The sequence below is a fragment of the Halyomorpha halys genome, unplaced genomic scaffold (assembly GCF_000696795.3).
Source record: "Halyomorpha halys isolate HHAL.00 unplaced genomic scaffold, Hhal_1.1 Scaffold409.1, whole genome shotgun sequence".
NCBI classification, from domain to species: domain Eukaryota; kingdom Metazoa; phylum Arthropoda; class Insecta; order Hemiptera; family Pentatomidae; genus Halyomorpha; species Halyomorpha halys.
The window spans coordinates 884,159-908,200 of record NW_027115142.1 but is presented as its reverse complement, the minus strand read 5'-3'; the positions used below and the strand labels follow the sequence as shown (position 1 = coordinate 908,200).

Genomic DNA, 24,042 nt, shown 5'->3' with positions numbered 1-24,042 from the left:
AATACATTTCTTTGTTACTGATGTAATTGAAAATTCTACTTTATTATGAAAAGCTTTTTCTTTTATACTAAAAGCAGATGTTTCATCATACGTTTAGTTTTACATTTTTTCATCTTATACGCCTAGATTAAAAAATAAATAAATAAAACAAAACTTTAAAGAAGGAAACCTAATATTGATATTAAATGTATTGAATCTTGTACCCTTAGTAAATATGAGATTTCTTGTTCTTTTGTTGCTGTTTTAGACTGGTTATTTTTGACATACGGAGGTGTTATCATATAGGTAACCAACTTATTCTAACCAGAGTGGGAGGGTCTAGTTTTCATTCCGTAGAACTATTACGAAATAAAGTCCACCCTTGTTTGTCATTGCCTATTCTCCGTTTTAGTTTCATTTTCAGTGTTACACGATTTTTATTTGTCAAGCACTGCTCTACTCGTTATTGGTCAATGTTTTGAAAGCAAGATAATTCCGGTCCTGATTTGTGATTTTCAGGGGCGGGGTGGTAGGGAAGAATTCCCTTCTAATTATGTTTGGCGTTAGGATAGCTCTCCTAGAGGGATTTTAACCTCGTCGCCATACATCAACTAATAATCGTTTAAGGTAACGAGGTAACTTTCACTTACCTCCCTACTTGGAGTTCAAATAAATCCTTCACGATGTCAGTAGTCTCCCTTACTACATTACTACTAGTATTTTTAATCGGTATAGACATTTAAAAAATCCTATACTTGATATAATTAGTACAACTATTTTTAACGTTTAAAACTTTCGCTGTCCATAAAATAAAGGTTTTCAAAGTTTATTTATTATATTTGACTTTTATGAGTTTATATAACTGATGTTAGCGCTTGAATTAGATTTTATAATCGAAGACATTAGAGGTAGAAAATTAAAAACAAACCAAATGTAGAAGCTATCTAGTTAACTTAAATGGTTTTCAATATTGAGCATTGGTCAACTAACAGGAATTCATAAAATTGTTTTTATTAACTTATAAATTACCTTTTAAAGGTTCTTAGAGCGTTAATATGAGCTTATAATTAATGCTGAGAAAGTTCGCCCTTGTTCCGCTGTATCTTGCTGTAGTTTTTATGGTGGCAATCTTTGTAAATGTATACAAATCCATTCGTAATAATTATTTTGTATAGCTAAGTAATTATTATATATATAAATTTTTAACTTCAGTTATTTGAACATATTTAAGACGCTGGTAATCGCTAAAAATAACCGAAAAGTCTTAAAAACCAGTTGTCAAGCTGATAAGATAGTGATATAAATCACAGTAGATTATGCAATTTCATTTTTCATTATTAAATCATACAAATCTTTTTGCTGGTATCTACATTATTTAGTGTGGCACGTTTTAGCCAGCGTAATAAGTAACTGACCACGTTTTGTTTTTATAAACTCGTTACTATGGGGTTAACATTTACTTTGTAATTGTCAAACAGTTTCTTCAAAAATGTTTAAGAATTCTGATGTTTCATACCCAAATAATTATTATAACATTAATAATCGAATCAATAATGTTTGTATTAACATCTATATGAATTTTTATTGTGCAACTGTTTTCTCAACTCTATGAATGTTGAATTGTTTCTGTTTTAAACTGTTAATATTTTATCAGCTGTAAATTACTCTAGGCAATCAGGTGATTTGCTATTCTGAAGTTTCTTCTCATTGACATCAATATGATTTCTCGCTGTATTTTTTGTGAATTTCATTTTATGATCATTTCTATTTTTTTGTTATACATTTACATATATTGTTTTTTTTCTTTCATTTCAATATTTATTTAAACTTATTTTGGGAATTAATATCTATTTTCATTGTGCAACTGTATTCTCAACTCTATGACCCTGGTTGAACTGTTTCTGCAGTAGATTGTTAACATTTTATCAACTGTAAATCTACTCTAAGCGATCAGGTGATTTTCTACACCAATGTTTCTTCTCATTCACATGACAATATAATTTCTCGCTGTTTTTTTGTGTATTTTATAAACATTTCTAATTTTATATTATACATATACATATATTGTTTTGTTTTTTCATTTTATTATTTATTTAAATTTATTTTTAGAGATATTTCCGCTCAATATCTCCAATTATATTAAGGTTTTAATTCTAACTTTTTCTTTTGTATGTTATTAATAACTAAAGATTATAGATATCAATTAATTATGTATGTCGATTAAGAAACTTTTACAAAAATTCTTTAAATTTAAATTAAAATAACATAAAATTAAATACTTTAATTTAAAATACAAATGTTCCTAGAAGAATTTGATTTGATTTGTTTAAGAACGGATGTTACTTAGATGAAGCCATTAACTTACATATAGAAATTAAAACTGTTTTCTAGCTGTACTTAATTTACATGTACTTAATGGTTCTGAATATACACTAACATTTACTTTACCGCTATCTTAGCAGGTCAATGACTTCTTTGAACAAAGGTACACTGAGGCTTACACGAGCTTTACGTCTTTGTGGTTTCTTGTTGACTTTGGTTAATTAACGGCCTTCTCTGATCAATGCCTTATTTTATACTGATGGACTTACTCTCGAAATCCTGGGAATTTATAAAACAATTTTATTCAACAATTCATCGTCTTTGAAAGTAATAGAATATGAAAGTTAGTGAATTGGATATTTTTTACGATTCATGCAAATGATGTAATTAATTTTCAACATCCCGATCTCCAATGCATAATATACTATTTTCACGAAAGTTTGTTGAGATGAACTTAATATTTTCTTTTTTAATTATGTGCTCTTAATTTTATATATATTTTTTATATTCTAACAATCATTTGCTTTCTTCAGTAACGGATAATCGTAAAGCTGGTATAAATTCAGAGTTACTCTTTTGACATGGCTCTATTGAAAACTTCCAAAACTTCGGCTAGTCGCCATGACTACAATTAGTTGAGCTTCCTCCATTCGACTGATTCTTACATAATTTTTTATTACATGTCTCGAATAGCGGAAAAAGTTGACGGTTGAAAAATGTAAAACAAAGTCGTATCTTTACACTCTTTTCAAAAGCATGGTTTGTTTCTATATGGAATCCCTTATCTTCTCATTTCAATGTGTGTTTACGAAAGTTTATTGTACCCAAAGCATGTTATCTCTTTGAAGGGGCATTGCCAGTTGTCATCGACATTTTAATTTTTTAACAAAGAAAACAAACAAGAACTCCTTGATAAAAATATATTTTGTGATTATATTTGTTTTTTCTCAAGCGTACACGTTATCAGTTGGAACACCTATATCAGGTTCTTAAGTCTCTTCGACTGTTTTCCGTATATAACGATCACGATGCTGAACCGACTCTCCCCTCTTCTCACTAATTGACGTACTTCTAATTAATAAAATTTCAAAAATTGTATAAGCCGTTCGCATTAATAATTTGATATTTATTTGAAAATATTTTTTAAAAAAACGTGTTATAACATCACTATATACAGGGTGTCTATACCTGGGAAAAAATTCATAGTAAACCTGGAAAAGTTAGGGATTTTTTTTAATCCAAACGTCGCGGTTGGAAAATATGAAGTTAAAATTTTTAAAATCGTGAATTATTACGCAATGGTTAACTAATTAAATTATTTATTCATTACATCAATAAATAACAAAATATTTCACAATCATTGTAACAACGCTAAAAAAAAGTTATCGTTTGCACGAAAAGTGTCAATAAGCGTAAAATATATTTTATGGCTTATCACTGTTTTTTTTTTTAATATATAATCTTTACACTTACTTATTATTGTTTAAATAAAATAAATTTTATCCAATTTTAGTCTAAAAACAATTTATATTTCTTTATAAGTCCGACAAGGAAAATGTTAAATAAAATTTTAGTACCACATCAATTTTAAAAAACTTTATGCAAATATTTTTTAGTTCAAAAAATTTTAAAACTTTTTTAATATTGTTGTGATATAGTATAATTGTAAAAATAAACTGCGATTAAAAGTTTTAATTTTTAATTTAATATGAAGGATTGGCAAAATAGTGTAATTGTAGACTGAAATTAATGACCTGACCAGAATGTTATTTAAAATTGATGTGGTTCTAAAATTGTATTTAAGATTGTCCTTGGGGATGGCTGAATTAGCTGAAACGTCGGACTTATAAAGAAATATAAATTCTTTCGACACTAAAATTGGATAAAATTTATTTTATTTAAACAGTCATTTATTTTTACAAACAGCTACTTGCTTTTTATTTTATACGGATAAGTGGAATCCGTCCCAGTTCTTAAATCCTTTACAAAAATATAGAATCAAACTAGGCTAGATTCCCAAGAAAACAAATTACTGCGTTTACATAGCAGATTTATTATTTTTTAAAATTCATATAATTATCAAATTACTATAATAGGAATAAGAAATCGTTTAATATTTTTTTACATTATCGAAATCCAGAACACATCTTGTCGGCAAACGACCCTAATTTCTTTGGTTCAAGGCTCCCTAGCACTGCTTTTCTAAGAACAATTTCCTGGCCAAGAGAGCACAATTTCCTCAATTAAATGTTTATTGGCAACCTTTTGCTCGCTTAGGAAAACCTATAGTAGCGTTCTTGAGGTGTCAAGGTTCACCGCGCTTTAGTGTCCTCATTTGCTGACATTCTATTGTTAATATATATTCTAAATGAGGTAATTAAAACGACTAAGGGTATATCATTTTTTTTGTATAACTAATGCCTAAATATAGTCAGTTCTTAGTTATCAGAAGCTTTATATTAAAATTCCGGTTATTCAATGTAAAGCTTCATGTACTTATATAAGTCTAGGTATTAGTTTTATTGTACAGTAAGGTTTGTTTTCCGTAACTGTTTGTCCTGATTTATACTGTAGATTTTAACCAAGTAACCACATTTTTAAAAATTAATAAATTACAGAAAGCCGATCTCTCCTGTCTAAATATGGAACTTCATAGTTTTTCGCTGGAGCCTTCATTTGTAACTTAGTAACTAGTAACTAATGAGGATAATGGTTGGAACTCATTTACCATGGAATTCATTTAATACCCAGGATCAAAGTTAGGCCGCAAGCCATAGTCAATTTGGTTGTGACATTTTACTGTAAAGGAGAATGAAACTATAATTTTAAAAACTTAATATATGATATTCGCTGTGCTTTATTAGTTATTACAATTAGTATTTAATAGAAAAAATTTTTATTAATTAATTATTATTTTTTTCACTTCTAGGGGGGGGGCAGCTGCCCCTCTCCTCCTCACCCCTCTGGGTTCGGTCCTGCTCATCTACACAAATAGTTCAATAAATTTGAGAACGAAGATATAATAACGTGCCTAGATACGTATTTAATTACGATGATAGTGCTAAGGAATCCAGTAAGAATGGGGAGAGAGTTTCTCAAGACGCAAAAGGAGTGTCCCATTTGCCACGGGGCAGATAGGTCTGGTTGGCGGGCTACCGGGGTGAATCACTCGGCAACAGTTCCTTGGCCGACAGGTATGCACCTCTGCCAACGAGCCCCACCATTAAGTCGGTCAGTAAGCGGAATAGAGGCTAGCAAAATAATGCCGCTTCTTAAAAAAAACATGTATTCAACACCGATCTACGAATAAGCAGTTGATTTTTTTTAAAAAAGGAACCAATATCTGTAGCACAACTTTATAGGATTTTAGAATTTTATGATAATTACCAGATTATTGATTTTTTTTTAAATGGAGAAAATAGAGGATTAGTTTTATGGGCAGCATTCTCTCTTTATACATTCATTTCTGTGAATGCTCATATTAAATAATCGTACAGGAAGACACTGCTTAAAAACTCAAGGTCTTAATTGAAAGCGTTGCTAAAAAAACCTTGACTATTCTTCTTTTACAATAGATAAATATTATTTGGAAACAAGATGGTAATCTTGCAAAGGATATTTGGCTGTATATATTTATCAGGTTGGTCATAGTGAAGCAGACATACATTATGTTATATTGCTTTTTATTTTTTTTACTCATAAGTTTAGATCCATATCATAGTAACTTATCCACACCATAGAATTCAGGAATTTTGTGGACAGAACAGATGCGTTATCGCAATATCGCAATGTAGGTGAAAAAAACCATTAAATAAATATAAAAACGTGATAAAATGTTTATTTACACTAATACAGTAGTAGTACATAAAAATACAAGTACTTAAAACATCATCAAACTGAAATAATGCTAAACCAGTACTTGAAAATGTTCGATAAGCAATAATTTGTTTTTTTCATCTGCTTCCTGTATGGTGTTACAATAGTAATACGTGATTTATATTCTGTGCGCAAAAGACCTAAGTCTAAGATAGCGTTTGTGGTTTCCTGGCTTCATTAAATCGCTGACAGTGTAGCACAGAGGCTAGGGATTCCCCTTCAAACAATTGCCAAGTAAAAGCCGCTAAAGGTTTCACTTTACAATCGGTATTCAAACTTAATTCTTTCAAGGAAAGGACATGCAATCGGCATTCTGTTTATGAAAGTTCTTTACAGTTGATTTATATGTATAAAATATTTAACCTGGTAACACTAAATCAGTCATCTTTTGCTGTGTGCAACATAAAAACATTTATTATATTCCTAATATTATATAACGGATATTATATTACTGCATAGTGCGATTACATTATTACTACACGTAATTAACATAAGCGAATTTGTGGTAAAAGTAGATGCTTGATGGTCTGTACTGATGTCTTATGTGAGATGTTTGGATGTTAAAAATATTTAATACATCATTTGTTACGTTGAATAGTGGGTCTACTTTCCACCAAGCGTCTCCATCTCCGGAAGGATTGAATTATTACCCGACTGCGACCAAGCCAAAGGAGGTTACTGTGTTTAAGGGTACAACTGCTCATTAGTAGGTTTTTAACAATTTTTCAAATTCAATAAGCAAACGGCTCTTGATTCTTTTGTAACATTTGAACACAATATACCGAAATCAAATGACACAAGGAGTTTATATTACATTGAATAGTACAATGAGTAATAATCCTCACTCTTCATTATGTATGATAACAAATTCTAAACAAAAACATAGAAACATACTCTAGTAACTTGTTCAAATCTAACTACCCTCCAATCCCACTTGAAGAATGGTCATCACCCTTGAAGAATGGTGCCAAAATTGGAGGATTAAAATTAATTCCAATAAATCCCACCAAATCACATTTACCCTTCGTCGTAAACCAATGACCTCTTGCCCAACAGTATCCTTTAATAATACCCCACTTATTCCTGTCGAACAGACCCGTTACTTAGGACTACATCTCGACAAACGACTGACATGGAATCCTCATACAAAATTGAAAAGACAGGAAACTGTTCGCCGATTTGGACTATTATAACATTTACTAGACAAACGGTCTAAATTGCCAATCCATTACAAAAGACTGATCTACATGACTATTATAAGGCCTATCTGGACATACGGAGTTGAGCTTTGGGGCTCCACTAAAGCATCAAATTCCTGCCGAATCCAATCCTTACAGTCCAAAACCCTTCGTAAAATCCATAACGCTCCTTACTTTGTCACAAATCAAGTCATGTATCATGACCTCAATGTTCTATATGTTGCCGATATGGCCAAAACCAGATACAATTCCTTCCATGGAAAACTTCCCAACCATCCAAATCCACTTGCTTCTAGCCTGACTTCTCCATCATAACCTAATAATCCTCCTAGGCGTCTGAAAAGAAGATGGTGACCTTCTCCTCTAGAAATGTTATTGGAGTTCTATCAATGGGTAGGTTCTCACCTACAGCAAATTTACTTATTGTATATATGTTATACAGTTGTATATAACAATAAATAAATGATTAAAAAAAAAAAACCCAACTACTCACTTCTGAACCCAGAAACACTCGATTACCTTTAGGATTAGAAGTTACGGTGCTACCAAAGTATCGATTCGATACAATACTGTAATTAAAAATGTTTCGCATTCATCCAAATTCCAGTCAATGAATATTAAAATATTTAATGTCAATACATGGAAAAATTAAAAAATAATTTAATTTAACAAAAAAAGACTACTGAAATAACCCTTCTCTACGCAACTATTCGTTCTAAGAGACAGGGTTTTGTTGCATATACTCTGAAACAGATTAGAGGATCGTAATTGAAGTTGTGGTCTATAAATAATGAAACATGATGTCAACATGGTCGGGTTCCTTCCACACCTGAAAGAAACTCAAGACTCTCTTGACAAAAATATTAAAATTCTTTATATATCATCATGCCACAAGGCATTCAAAAGGAGAAGACTGAGTAAAGTACATACAATACATTTCTTATTATATATGTATGAAGTACTAATTTTATTGTAATGAAGGGTGCGAAAAAAATAAAATAAAAATGAAAAACAGGTATTCATATTAATCCATTTAATATTGGAAATAATCCATTTCGATGTGGTATGTATGTACTATTAATCTTAATATGTTTTAGGAAGGGTCCAAAAAAAACAACAACAAAAATAGTAAAATAAAATATTTTACGGTGATTACTAAAAATGTTTTTATATAATAGAGAGCTCTAAAATATAATTAATTTGACTAAATTTCTTTTTGCTCCAGTATAATCAATTACCTAGCAATATTTTATATTCTTATTTTTTCTAAGAGACCGCAAATTGCATATCTCCTTAAACAATTTTTATAACGAATCCCCCTCGTCATATTCCATATGCCCATTATTTTTTGTACGTCTTAGAGAGTATTTCATAGTTTAAAGAATTTTTAACGTACGATATGTGACTTGCATTGCTAGTTACACATCATATGTTGTTTACCGCGTGCGTGCCTTATTTGTTTATTCATAAATTATATCAATTTAGTCTTGATTTTTTGTAACTCATAAAACGATAAGGAACACTATCGTTTTATGAGTTACAAAAAATAATAATGAAATAATATTATTCATATTTTGCACAAAACAATGATTCACTTAACTTTATGTAATTTACTTATTCTTAGAAAATGCTTTAATTCCTTTAGTCTTAACATAATCTCTTTATATTAAATAATTCCCATAACATAATACTCTTGTTTAAAGATTATTAGTTTCATGAGAGTATTAAACTTTTATTATATGGGCTTAAGTTAATACTAAAATATTATTTTTAAATTGGCAATTCTTACATAAATGAGCATCCTGGAGTAAGTAAATTTACTCCAATCGAGCTGAGACGAAATGAAGAATGATTTAATTGACTGTTCATTGTAAAAATTTATATTTTATTTATAAATTAAAGAGATAAAATTTAAAAGAAAGAAGTTAGACAGCGTTATTTCGAGCTTAATTTTTTTAAAAATACATATCGCGATATCTGCGAGTAATTTAGGAAGGCAAACTTGAAGGCAGTGTGAGTCAAGCGCTCAAAAGATCGTTGTATATCTCAAAAACAACAAAAATAAAAAAATAAACAGTACTTTGAAGACGCATAAATATCCTTCTTGATGTCCTAAACTATGAGCTCTAAAAAAAAAAGAATCATCACTTTTCTCCATGTATGAGTATTATGACCAATGCTCGAAGAACTGTTTTTGTAATTTTTAGTTGGAAAAGATAGAACGAATTTGTGCAAAATGGGAATAAATTAAAACTACGAATATTCACCACTAAGAGTAACAGTCAGTTTTATGCAAGGAATTAAATATTTTACCAGCTCTAAAAATGATAAATAATGATTTTTAAGATAATTAGTTATTATTTTTTGTGCCTTATTTTCAATATTAAAATAATACTTATTGTAGTTATTTGTTTTGCAGCTTTGAGTTTCGGGCATGGACAACGTGGGCAGGAGTCCTCCACTATCGAACACCGACGACGAACAGAATCTCAGTAACAGGTAATTTAAGATTCCCTATTATACAAGAGTCCAGTGATAAAAAAAAAATCAACTATTTCACCCCAATTTTTTATTACTTTAATGAAAACTATTGTTCGTTACTAGTTAAAATGGATGAGTATGCCAACCATACTAAGGAGAAATAAAAAATGGCGGCTGTTGCAAAACGTTAAAACAATTATTTCGACAAACTACTACTCCAACCAATATAAACGTCATAAACTTTATAGTGCTTTAAACTAGCTTTGATTTGAGTGTTAATAGACATATGTACGTTTAATGATACCTGAGATATAGTTTTGCCAAAATAAATTTATTATCTACTGATTTTTCAATACAGTTTTATGAAATGTTGCTTTTTAAAAAGTATACCTCGGAAATTATGGAAAGAAAATAGCTCTTTTAATATATATAGCAAATTTGATCTTCATTAAATAATTCTCTATTACGTTTTTTAAATGTTATAGGTAATTTTAAATATATGGAGCTTCGAAAGAAAAATTAATTTTTTTTTTAACGTTTTGCAACAACTGTTATTTTATATTTCCCCTAACTATGGTTGGCATACTTATTAATTTTGACTAGTAACTATATATAGTTTTTATTAAAGTAATAAAAAATTGAAGTGAAATAACTAAGCTTTTTCTCCTCTTGGGCTTTTAGACTGTCAGGGATGAACAGAGTTTTTATTTAGTTAGTCTTTAGTTACTAGACTAAGAAAATTACTATTTTTTTTTTTTTAAACTAATCTTATAACATGTTTAATATCAACCATCATGTAAATTGAGTGTTTAATACCTAACGTGAGAGGTCCTTCATTAAATTTTATTTAATATAAAAGGTGATTGTTTTAAAAGTCCCAATAAATTATCAGGATTAATTATGATCCATATAACTTAGTGCAACTTTACTCTAAATTTTAGATGCATTGGTATGAATAATTACGTATAAACTCTATAAATTAGTTCTGTAGTGCTGAGAAAAATATCTTTGAGTATAATACATGTAATGACCGTTTCATGGATGACATTAATTAGGTATAAGTGAATAAAATTACAATTAATTAGTTATTGAAATAGAAAAAAAAAAAAAATTAGACTAAACTAAAATTATTAACATTAATTTAATAAGCTAAATAAATTGATTAAAATTATTTAACACAATTAAAATTAATCATAATTAATGGAATTATAGTTGTTGTTTGCAAAATACCAATCTTCTATAAGTTTTCTAAAGAATAATGATAAATAATTTGTGACAGGCCATTGCAAGTTATCGAATTATATTATCCCGATCATTTTTTTAATAATCATATTTTAAAAATATTTATGCATGTGATCCAACTATGTATATTTTTACTAAATATAAATGTAGGTATACCCTAATACTTTATTTTAACCTTAAAACTTTTATTGTAACCACAAAATTGTCATTTAACTAGAAACACTTGTCATTATTATTATTTATTGTAAAACATTATTATAATTTATTGCTAACGAATTATGGTACAACATGACCATTTCTGTGTAGTGCTACTTATGCTAAGTAGGTTGAGGACTACCACTCTATTCTTGCATTTCCCTTTAAGATCCTGTTCGCTGCTCTCAGCTCCATGGTGTCTAGTCTCTTAAAATTAAATATTACCATGAAAAAAAAAAGTTTAAAGGAGAAAAACACTGATTAATTAAAAGCCAAAATAACATTTAGTATTGTCCTATTTTAATGAACAAGGTTGAATGAACTCGGTTCAAATCTCGTCTTGACTAGTAAATTTTGCACTCGGGTGAAAATCAGTGGATGCTGTTAAAATGAAAGATGTAGTCTAACAGATCTTGACTAGTTCAGCCCGAAACTATGACTGAATTAGTGATCGTATAAAACAGGCTATTCCACTTAGTTCTGACTATGCTTACTAAAAACGGGAAGTCTACCGAGGGGAGACTATGCACGTGGAATCATAGACTTAAATGATACATTTTTTTGAAGACCCTAAAAACAAGTCTGAATAGCTATTTTAGAAAAAACAAATTTTTGGTCTAAGACATTTTAATTTTATAATATTGCGATTTTTTTTTTTTTTTTTTTTTTTTTTTTTTTTTTTTTTTTTTTTTTAGATTTTGTTTAAATTCAAACCCAATTAATATAGTTATCAATATTTTTAAGTTATTTTACTTCCGAGGTCGATTGGTATATTATTATCTCATACAGCAGCAACACAATAATAAAATAATTTAGATCGACTGACCTAGCAAAGTGGGACAAAATATTTTTTTATGGAGAAATAAAGTTGATATTGCACGAAATGAACAAAGTGGACCTTAATTGTTCAAAAATTTCTTATTTGTTTACTTTAATTTGTTTATTAGAACCGCAGATATATATATATATATATATATATATAAACGTTTCAGAAAATTAACTTAATTTGAAATGGCTTTTTTTTCATAACATCTAAAACCTATCCATATGAGCCAAAATACCGGAAATACAGTTGTAGTTACATTAGATTTGGACAAAATTGTGAGGAGTTACGAATTTATTTCGTGAACGCGGGACATTGGCGGGAAAAAATGTCCTACAAAAATTTCCAATTTTTGATTTACATGAAAATTAGTATTTAAGGGTCCCAAATAACACTAAGACCGAATCTGACTTGATCAAACATTTTTAGTTTTTGTAATATTTTACACACTTTAACTCATTTCTACGATAAATAATATTTTGTTCTTATCATACACAAAAACAAATTGATTGCTATGTAATAATCATTAATAGCAAAGTTGGTATGTGAAAAAATTCTAAAAATATGCTAAATACATTTTTTTTTCTTGGCTCCTAGGGGACATTGGCAAGAATCCTCGGACATGTGTCTAATATTTTTCGAACCTGTATAACTAAAAAAAAGTTTCATTGATACCGGTGATCCAAAGTGCGTGGCTCCGTTGGGAAGTCAGATACCAGATGGAACTGTCTAGCCTTTTGGCTATTGTAATACTGTTTTAATCATTTTTTTTCTTCATTTCTTATATAAGATTCATTATTTTTTTAAATACTGACATTCATTGTTTCCTAATTGCTTATGACATATTTTAAAAAATTGAAACGGAATTAGTTTTAAAATTAATATTAAAGACGTTATTATAATTATTGTGAATATATATTATTATAATTTAAGAGAATCAGTCCGTACGTTTCCTCAGCGAATTGTGAATTACTTCATATCATAAGGAAGTACCTCTCCCCACACAATACATTATCTTGTCTTTTAGTTGATTGTCCTTCCTAAGGCCAGGGTTATAAAAATATCTTAATTGTAATAAAATAAATTTGTTATATAAAAAATAAGAAGATATAACTTATAAGATCCCTAATTTTAAAGTACCATTAAAACAAATTTTCGTTCCATTTTTTATTACTTTTATTTTTTTACTATGCGTGATTACTCATTACTCTATAAGACTAAAAATATGAACTGAAACTGATGAAATCATTTAATAATTTATTAAATGTAAGATGATAGCCCTGGTGGCGGTCAATAAAGGTAGAGTAAAAGAAAACTATTTATGTTAACCAACGTTTCGTCCCACTTTGCAGGGCTTCGTAAGGGCTAAATGAAAAATAAAATACAAACATTGTGAAAATTGGCAAAACATTAAAATAAATATATAGAGAAAATACAAAAATATAATAAATAAATACATAATTCTTTGTATATAAAATATATGAAAGAAATTATAATAATAATTTGAGGAAGAATACATATAGGAGGACTAAAATGTATTCTTCCTTATCATTATTTAATTCCTATTATATACAAAAAAATATTTATTTATTTATTTTATCAAAAACACAGATAGAAAGCTTGTGATTTTACAAGTATCATATAGTATATATTATACTTGTAACGGATATGAAAGTGATTGGATGTAAAACAAAAAAAATACACATTCAATGTTTTACCATTAAAATCATCTCATGTTCTCTTTTATCAGAACTACTAATCTAAGTTTGATCAATATTCATTGTTTGAGGGAACGGAATGGGCTCATAAAATTAATCAATAGTTTGAATAACCATACAACTATAGTGAATGATAACAAAATATTGGATAATAGATTCCAATTCCTTTTTTAAATAATGTAAATAATAATTTTTCAAATAATCGTAATAAAATATATTAGCCTTCAACTGAAGTTAATGTAGCTGCATGTAATGTAATCTCGGAAATTTAAACTATAATTTTTTCTACAACAAAAATCATAAGAACAGAGGAGTATTTTACTACAAAACATATTATAAAAAACCTGAATTTATCATTAATAATAAATATTTATTCACAATCCCAGATTTATCTGTTAGTATGTCAACTATTTCTGTTACTAGGTTCAACCCTTCGAGTCCACGAGGTTCAGTTTCAATCTTTGTCCCTTACTTCCTGTGGTGTCTGTCCCTGTAAAGGAAGTGAAAATAAGGAAAAAACCAACGCAAATCGTTTCAGGGATTCAACCTCCATTTTAACTTCTCCCTGTCTCTCTCTTTTTTATTTTTTTACTGAAATATACTTAACAATTATCTCAACTACTCGGATTTGTCCATAATTGTGAAGGATAACCTCGCTTTTATAATTGTTGTTATGAAATATATTTGTGTAAGATAATCTTGGGAAAGCCTCATTGTTGTTGTAGTTGTAGTCTCCGTATTGCAACTCAATATTTTACGAAGTACCTCCTTCTCATTGATTTTTATAAACATTTAATTTTGTCAAAATAAAAAAATCAATTGAGAAACACATAATTTTTTCTTCTCTACTTTATTTTAATGAGAAGATCTACCAGAGAGTTGGCTAATTTTTAGGAGTCAGTGATGAAAAAGGTTAGGTGGTTGCTGAGTTTAGGCTATCGAACAGGAAACCAAGAAAACGTTCACTTACGGATTTATTGGATATTGAGGTCCGACAATATCCTAATGAAGATTTAACTATATTATATTAAGTACATAATGTAATAATAATTATATTATGCTATAATATATTTATAATAAATACCAATAGGGTTGACATAATTCAATTAAACTAAATTATAATAAGACGAATCAGAAACTGTTTCCCAGCCATACTTAATTACTAGCCAATCATTAAGGTCTAGAGATAGGCAAAAATTAGCTATAGCTGTAACTAATAGCTAAAATTGCCGTGGATTCGACCTTTGTTCATAAATGAACCATTAATAAACAAATATCGTATCCATGACAATTTTAGCTATTAGTTTCAACTATATATAATTTATAATATATTAATATATATATAATAATTATATTATAATATAAACTCTGATCTGGTATGGTCCGAACTTATAAAAACATCTTTAGGCACTAATATCCTAGCGATACATCAACATGTCAAGTAAGCGCGTATTTTCAATAATACAAAAGGAGAAAACGGTCGACCATTATTTATTATTAATTGACACCAGATAACCTAAAATGTATCAACATTGTTACCGGATTTTCGAACTATTTAAAAATATTTGAATTTTACCAATTAGATTATGAAATATTTTATTTTATTATTTTGGATTCAAACTTTACTCTTTCAAATGAATCCATGATTATTTCTTTCATTATTTTTTTTATTATTCTACTTTTTTACAATGCCGTTCTGGGTTTAATCTACCCCATCTTATGAACTAAGTATGTCATTTATTGTATCAAGATTGTACATCTCTTGTCTTCTTTTGATTTCATTTTCTAGGCTATATGGCCAGTGACTGACTAAGCTGTTTAATAGCCATAGAGCATAGAAGGGAACTTTAACTTCTTAGCAAAACCATATAATTCTCGACCTTCAGTTGCTGGTTAGAAAAGGCTGGTAATTTCTTAAATAACCCGACCTTCCAACATAGTTAGAATGAGTAAATAAACAACAAAAGCAGCTGAGATATTTCACTTTAAAGATTAATTGAGTCAAAAGGTTAATTAATACTTGCCGATAAAATATTAAGATATCTAATATTTCTAAATGTTATAAATCATTTTATCTAAAATGAAGTTCCTTATCTTGATTTTTTTTTTTAGACCTTTCAGCATGTTTTATATAACCGCATTATTGATTATGAAGGAAAAAACGATTCTGACTTACGTACTCATTCTTCTAATTCAAGGACTGCCCATGCTAACAAACATTGGAGTGAAAAGGCATTTATGTGAAATTTTAAGTTTTCCTTTTTCCATCTTTGAATTTTCATTTTTCCTATAATTCCCTTGTAATTTATTCTGAAAATTGAATTTATTTTCCTTTTAGTGGGGATAAGTGGGGTCTAAAGTAGATTTTCAAAAATTACATTTGTTTCCTATCGCCTAAGAAGTTGAACTTAATTTGGATATCATTCGAAGGTTGATATGGATAGTTTTAATCCCTAGGGACTACGCAGATCCCGGACACTGTGGGATGAGAACTCGGGACCATCTGACCGTGACCACGGCTGCACCTGCTCTCCTTCCTTCTGCCGGATCTGGTCTTCCTCTCAACACCACACCTGTCCCTATCTGTATCAATTTGCTTTGTTGAGTCAATTTATATTAATATGGAATAATTTAATGGCCTTGTCTTTTAATTAATTTATCAATTAAATGACATTAGACCTTATAGCTTATAATTTAATTATAAACATGACTGGCGTTTTTTTTTTTTTGCCTTCATCGTGTATGAAGGGAAAATATTTATTTTACTAACAATACAGCCCAAATATATTGGGTTACAGCAAGACACAGCATATTAATCATTTCGTTATTAGTTGTAAAAAAATACATCTTCCTCTTATTTTTTTTTAAATTTCTATTTCAATCAACCGTCTCCTAACACCATCTATATTATTGAATTTTCAATATTTTTTAATGTTGTTATTTCTTAATCAAGTTCTAGTCAGAGCCGAAAATGAAAAACAAATTGATTTTTTCCAAGAGTTTTTTTTTTAATTTGATGATTGAAAATTACAACTGTATAAATAAAAAAAAATGCAATGATAATCTTGGGAAAGAACCACCAATAGTACTTCAATAATTGCTTTCAATTAGAAGATCCCGCGACCATCTTCTTTTCTAGCGCCTCGGAGAATTATTAGGGATAATTACCCCTTCATTGCCATAATAAAGTTATGAATGAGAGGTTAAGAACTAATGGGTTTGGATGGGTATGACTTCTGGAATGAAAGGAAATATCTCTTTCCAAGAGAAGGGTTAATTCTGCAACGAATGGGACGTTAAAGTTCAAAGGGTTGCAGTTTAAAATCTACAGCTATGGTGGTGAGACATCCTTTTTAGTAGGATGTACTTTTTTCTATACACCTATTTCCTATATTGCCTTAGTCCCTTAAAATAACCACTAATCTACTATTTTAAAAAAAAAAAAAAGATACTTCTAATTATAATTATATCTAAATAAAAAAAAATCAAGGTTATTTCGATCTCACAAAAACATGTTCATAATTTCGATAACTATTGAAATAAAAAATGTACTGCTACAACCCATGATGGGTCACGGGTGCAGTACTTTGTAAGGAAGTACTTTTACAAGATCAACGGTTGAGCAAGGAGGTGATTTGGTTAGAATCACGCTCTACCACCAAATTTTTACCCTGAGTACCCACTTTATGCGGCTGAAAGAATCCCTGAGGGCTCTCAAACTAACAGGGCTGACTAAACGGCTACAGTGAAATAGATAATAATTATCTGCCAGTCGGATTCGAACGCGGGTTCCTTGGAGTTAGTAGCTCTTTACTTTTCCAATGAACTACTCACTGCCTTATATAACTAACTACTAAGGAATTTAACTAGATTCATGAGCGAATGTAAGTAGAATCCTCTCAATCTCGTTTGTATGAGGTATCAAACATGATACCCTGTAAAATTAACAAAAACTTTTTATTAGCCCGTACAAAAGCTGAGATCATCTGTGATAAACTGAATCTCGTAAATCTAATAATAATTGTTGAAGTTGTTTAGTCCCTTACAACAACAAATGGTCCAATAGAAAGATTATTTTCCCTAATAATTAATTAGGTATTGGGAAGGCGAGAAGACATTGTCAACGCCTAAGGGAATTTCGCAGGCGCTTGCTAATTTTAAGGACAATAAATATTGAAATGCTTTCATTCTTAAGAACCAACACTACATTGGTTAGAGAGATATTTTAACTAAACGCTAGTAGGTATTCCTCATTTGCTTTTTGTATATAAATTTTTAGTTTCATTCATAAAATAAAAAATCTAATATTTTTGTTTTTAGTGTTTTCACTGAATATGCTTATGTTATGTAAAACTAAACATTTAGAAAGTCTATAGTTAGTGGTTTAAATAATTTAAAATATTTTTATGAAGTTGAAGTAAAGTAATTCTACAGGTGCGGTGTAAGGGTTACTTTAACTTCACTAGAGTATTTTAAGTGGTCTGAACAACTATCTACACATGTTTAGTTTTAGCCATAAGAGAAATAACATAACGTTTCGGGTTTTTATAGGTTCATTTGTAACTGGTGCGAGAATGGATGCTGAAATGTGTCTTTTAACAAATTAAATTGAAGATTCGATGATGATGAGCCCTATAGATCCTTAGCAGTTTTGTCTACTAAGCATAGTTGTATAGTGATTGGTGCTCATTAAGCTTTTTAGCAACCGGTCTTTCTGAAGAACCAGAGGACCAGTGTTAGATTGTTCCATTCAGTCTGGTTAGAATGGTCTCGTCATCCACATTGAACTAAAGTTAAGAGATGCATACATTTTGGATTATTGAGAGACTGCCTCTTAGAATTATTTATACTTAGTTTAAGTCATTACTGCTGAAGGATACAGGGCTTTACATGTATCTCCCTGAGTTATTAACCTCGGATGATTACCTGTACTACAAGACTTTTGGGTACGAATGGAACTTGTCTAAGCGTGTACCGAACAACATCTCTTTGAAGAAACCATAAGATGAAATGTTATTCTAAAGGGATAGATTGAATCACAACTGCGCTCTTGTATCAATTAATTCACGCATTTAAAATTTCAAACTTATATTTATCATTTTACGAGGAAAGGAATAACTCTTGATTTAAATTCACAATCGTTTCATGTAGTAAACAAGGTAAGTCACCTTGGTACCATAATTGATTGTAAATTAACTATTTAAACAAGATAATAATTCCACACTCTGTAAACATCTGTGAATTTCCTAATTAAATGTACATGGCAAATTTTACTATGTGATCAAAATTACTTTGGTGGACTGGTTTGGTTAGAAGTGTTTTGGTACAGGATTTTTTTTTTTTTAAAGATAAATATTTATTATTGTCAAATTAAAGTCCAACAGATGTGAGATTTAAAGTTAAAAATAGTTTAAAGTCTTTTTCTTAATCTGAATATATTGTTTAAAAGGCCTTTTACACAAGGTCAACTTTGTTCCTACTAACTGCGGAAGATGGTTTAAGTAATTCAAATGCAAGTCCGATATTAATATATTCTCTGTTTATTTATTCACTTTTCCTTTCATGGATGATTAAACTCGTTCTCGGCCATGGAGAAAATAGTTTCCTTGGTATAATCAGAATCTACGCGACTGTCTAAGTGTCCTTGTTGTTTCTTAGAATATCGAGAAAAACAATAACAAATAGTTCATTTATATACTTAACGATTCTTGACTTATTTACTTTCAATAAGTATTATGTAAACAAAATATTGAAAAATACTATAGAAATATCTATACTGATATTTATATTTTAAAATGTCAACTATTATTTATTAACTATTAACTTTTAACATTCAAACAGATTCAAAAACCTACGAATACCAAATTGTAAACCAAAGCTGTTTTACTGAATTACTACTGTTTGATTAACATTTTCTGAAATTGGACGTGATGCCTTTTCATTGTCCTTCAGAGATCTCCTCCTGTTTCAAAATCATGCATTACATTGTTCTTTTCTAGGTCGATAACACGATTAGGTTTTCAGCGTTTATTATTACCTGAAAGCATTTAAACAGTTCAGTATTAGTGTTGTGCCAATTGTTCTTATATGCTCCAAATAATAGACAATAATTTAGCCGTTAACTTGTTTTATTTTATTGGCTTTATTTATTTTATTTTTTTAATACGATTGATGAAAAAAAAAGTTTTTATCTTTACAGTATACGCAAACATGCGTACAACAAAACAAAATACTGAAGCTGCCACTGTGCTTACAGTAATGAACAAAGAAATACTGATGCCCGGTAAGAAATCTTGAATTGTATCATTTGGTGGAGAATTATATTGAACATTTATCTAAATTTATTACTTTAAAAAAAAAATGGAATTACCTAAAATGTCGATAATCCGTCGCTTACAGCAGTTGATACCCAACTTGATTGAGTCAGGACTTAGTCCAAACCTGAAGCTTATTGTACTACTTATAGTACAACATTTTCTACGAACAACTAGAAATTAACATTTTGTGAGTTTATTTTGTCAAATATCATAAAAACTACTACTTCTACAAAGATAATTAACTATTTTGTATTAAATTTAACTAGCTTTAATTTGAGCGTTGGCAGACATCAGTACGCCCAATGGTTTCTGAAATAAAGTTTTTCATAAATCAAATGTATTGTCCGAACAACTATAAATCAATTTATTTTAGTAAATATCATGAAATATTCTATTCCTACGAAGGTAAAGGTCATAAACTTCTTTATAGTCCATTAAACTATCTTTAATTTGAGTGCTAATAGACATCTGTACGTCACAAAGTTCCTGAGGTATAGATTTCTCAAAATAAATTAACTAACCACTAATCATTCAATAGATTTTTAAGATATTTTGCTTTTTAAAAAGCTATATCTCGAGAACTATTAGACGTAGCTCTTTTAGGGCTAATATTTAGGCACATTTAATCTTCTTTCAATAATGTTCTCTTAGATTTTCTAGTGTTGTCGTTAGTTTTTAAGATATAGGGCTCCGAATGAAAAATTAATGTTTTTTTAAGGTTTTGAAACAGCCGCCATTTTTTATTCTCCCTACCTATACTTGGCTGACTCATCAATTTTGACTATTAATTATACCTAGTTTTCATTAAAGTAATCAAAAATTGGGGTGAGATAACTGCCTTTTTTTCTTCCCGGCTCTTGTACTATTATATCAACCTACGATTGATACTTATACTTACGATCGGCCTACCTATAACGATTTATCTGTCCTTATATCAACCTATGATAGATACTTATATTCACGATCAACTATAACGATTTATCTGTCCTAAAATCTTAAAGTTTTGTTTCTTATTCGTTTTATGACATATTTATTACCATTTCTACTATTCTACTAAGCCTCGGTAATATTTTTTAAAAAGATCGAAAAAGCCTGATTGCCCGGGGCAAGTTGTCCTTTCCTCCTAGGTAGCTTGATAATGCTTTCGTATTCAACTGCACAGTAAGAATTAATAGTGATTCTCTTGTTTTGTATTCTATTCTCCTTAGGATTATTTCTATTTGTTTTCAATTGAATTGTCGTTGTTTTTTTAATTCATTCTCTCAAACTCCTTTTGTGTTTATGTTGCCTCAATTAAATTAATTTTGATTTCGTTCGGTTATCCTTTATCTGTTATATTGTACTAGTACCTTCATTTATCTTTTGTTTTAATTTAATTTTTAGAATAATCTATGAATTTCATTGCCTAGTCAATATTTTTACTCAAATTTAGTTTTTTTTCTAATAACTCATGGCTTAAAGTGGCACTTCGTCTTATTAAAGAAAAATAGCAATTGTCACTACTTATAAAGACAGTGTCTTTACTAAAACTCTTTCAGAGAAATAATCATAAGTTATAAAAATTATTTTTACTCCTCAGATCGATTAACTGGCTATTCATCGTAATAGTAAGAATTTATATTTGTATTCTTTAATATTTAAAATTTAAAATGGTTTTCATTCCAAAATTTGAAATTAAAATCCCATTGCATTGAAAGATGCTACAGGGCCTAATGTTGACATGAAAAGACAGTTTTTTAAAATTTTTATTGTACCTAGCTGTTCAAATAAATTATTTCTATTCATGAAATGATTGTCATTAATCTGATTTACTAAAAAATTTTTTGATAGAAAGCTCTTTAGTTTAGAGTAGTGTTTCATTATTATTATAATTCATTATTAAATTTTGAGTGGCAAAAACTATTTTCATTAGGTACCTAATCTGTAAACCATATGTTTTTTTGTTATAATGTATGTAAATTTATTATTGTTAAAATACGGGTTTGTGTGGTATTATTTTTATTTTTTCAATTACAAAATATTCTGATTGTATTTAAATTATAGATGTTTTTTAAATATTTTCTATGTATCTTGTTCATGTAACTATGATTTTTACCTAAAAACATCTTATAGGTTCTATTTTTTATTTTATATATTTTAGTTAGTTATGTTTTAAACAGTATAATTTTATTATTTTTATATACTTGAAAATTACATAGTGTTTTTTTTTCAGTAGTTTTATTTTAGTTAGTATTTTTGTTATCCTTTTTGCACTAAGATTTTTCTATATTCCCTTTCTTTTTTAATTTTTTTTTTTTTTTTTATATATACTTACATTTGTGTCATTCTAATTATTCGACCAACTCCGTCTGTATGACCGTGGCTGTAACAAAATTAAATAAATATCAAACAATTTAGTTAAAAAATAATACTTTTTGGATGAAAACTATGCCTTTTTCAAATAAATTTTATAACTTTTGATAACTTTGACTTTGTAGCAGCAGTAATGATAGTACAAAAGGTGTGGGGAGAGGCCAGCTGTCGAGGTATCGATCCGATCTAGCAGGCCACCCCCTATCAACGAAATATGATGTGGTGCCTTGGTATAGTACCTACCCCTTGTTGACGCGTGGCCAATGGCTACGGTTCATTCACCCGCCTCCATAAAATTAAATTACATGAGTTTAATAAGAAAATAAACATAGTTATTATTGCAGTTGTCCAGAGCAACGTAATAATCTAGATTAATATACAAAGGAGAAATAGAAGGGGGCATTTCAGGAGTTCTCCGATTTGAAAAATACTTTTCGTGTTAGAGGAGCGCTCCATTCGTCCAAACGTCGTGTTCGTGTCGAGTTCGATCCCCACCTAAGGCAGGTTATATTTATTTATCGGTTGTCCTGAGAATTGAATCTTAAAACTCCCGCTATGGTTACTAGGCTGTGGTAACTTCAAAGTAGTCGCCAGGAGACAAAAAGGACCACTAGACTCACTTGCCGGACTATTTCCCCCCACTAATTACAAATTCCAATATTATAAAAATAATAATAATAATTAGGTAATTGAAGATTGATAAAAAATTAACGAAAAAAAAAATTTTATTTATAGAATTAATAAAATAAATAACAGACTTTATAATGAAAAATTAATTTGTGAAAAAAAATTATAATGTTAATAATAAAAATAAATAAGTACATGGTTATTAGTTAAAATAGATAATAGCTCAATGTCTTGCTGTCTGGGTTTCAGTCTTCGAGGTGAAGTTGGATTTCTTACGTTGTGAGCCATTGCATCTTTTACTGTTGGTAAATAGAAATGGAATTTTATAAACTTCGTTTGATGAATTCTTATGTTGATGTCAACTGTAGTTCCTGATGTAGGTGACTTTTTATTATCAAGAAAATATAAGAAGATAGACTGTTTATTGAGGAAAGCTTTAAGCATTACATTAGAGCCCTTAGAAATAGAGCAATAATTGGACAAAACCTTGCCCAAATCGTTGCCACGACCAAGTCTATATTAATGAAGTTTTCAATGACTGATCTTCTTGCGCTGTAATGTAATATGGGCAATACGGCTGAGTAATAAAAAAAAATGTAAATTTTAAGTGCAAAAAAAATTGTGTGGGTTTCTACACCAAAAGTATTGTTGATACAATAATATAAATACACAGACAAAATATAGGGTATAGTGATATATCTGTCACCCCAGTGAATATGTGGTTAAGTCGAATTTTGGTCAAAATGAGTTAAGTGGTCTAAGAGAATCACAGAGGCAACATCTTCATTGTGCATAAGTGTTTAAGTCAGTCAACGTTTTAAAACAGAGTTATTGCGATGTGTTTTTTTCAACGGTCGGTGAACAATTAGTTAACTCTATTATCTAATTAGTGATAAGACATATCAAATTGG

General features: G+C 29.3%; 1 protein-coding gene across 1 annotated transcript in view; it reads left to right on the top strand.

Moving 5' to 3' along the window:
* wnd (wallenda) overlaps positions 1 to 24,042 on the top strand; it is a 102,805-nt gene that overhangs the window by 29,937 nt on the left and 48,826 nt on the right. Inside the window, exon 2 of the mRNA XM_014423179.3 lies at positions 9,796 to 9,875. Within this exon, the coding sequence (XP_014278665.1) occupies positions 9,811 to 9,875 (65 nt within the window). The 5' untranslated portion in view covers positions 9,796 to 9,810. The remainder of the gene's footprint in view (positions 1 to 9,795; positions 9,876 to 24,042) is intronic.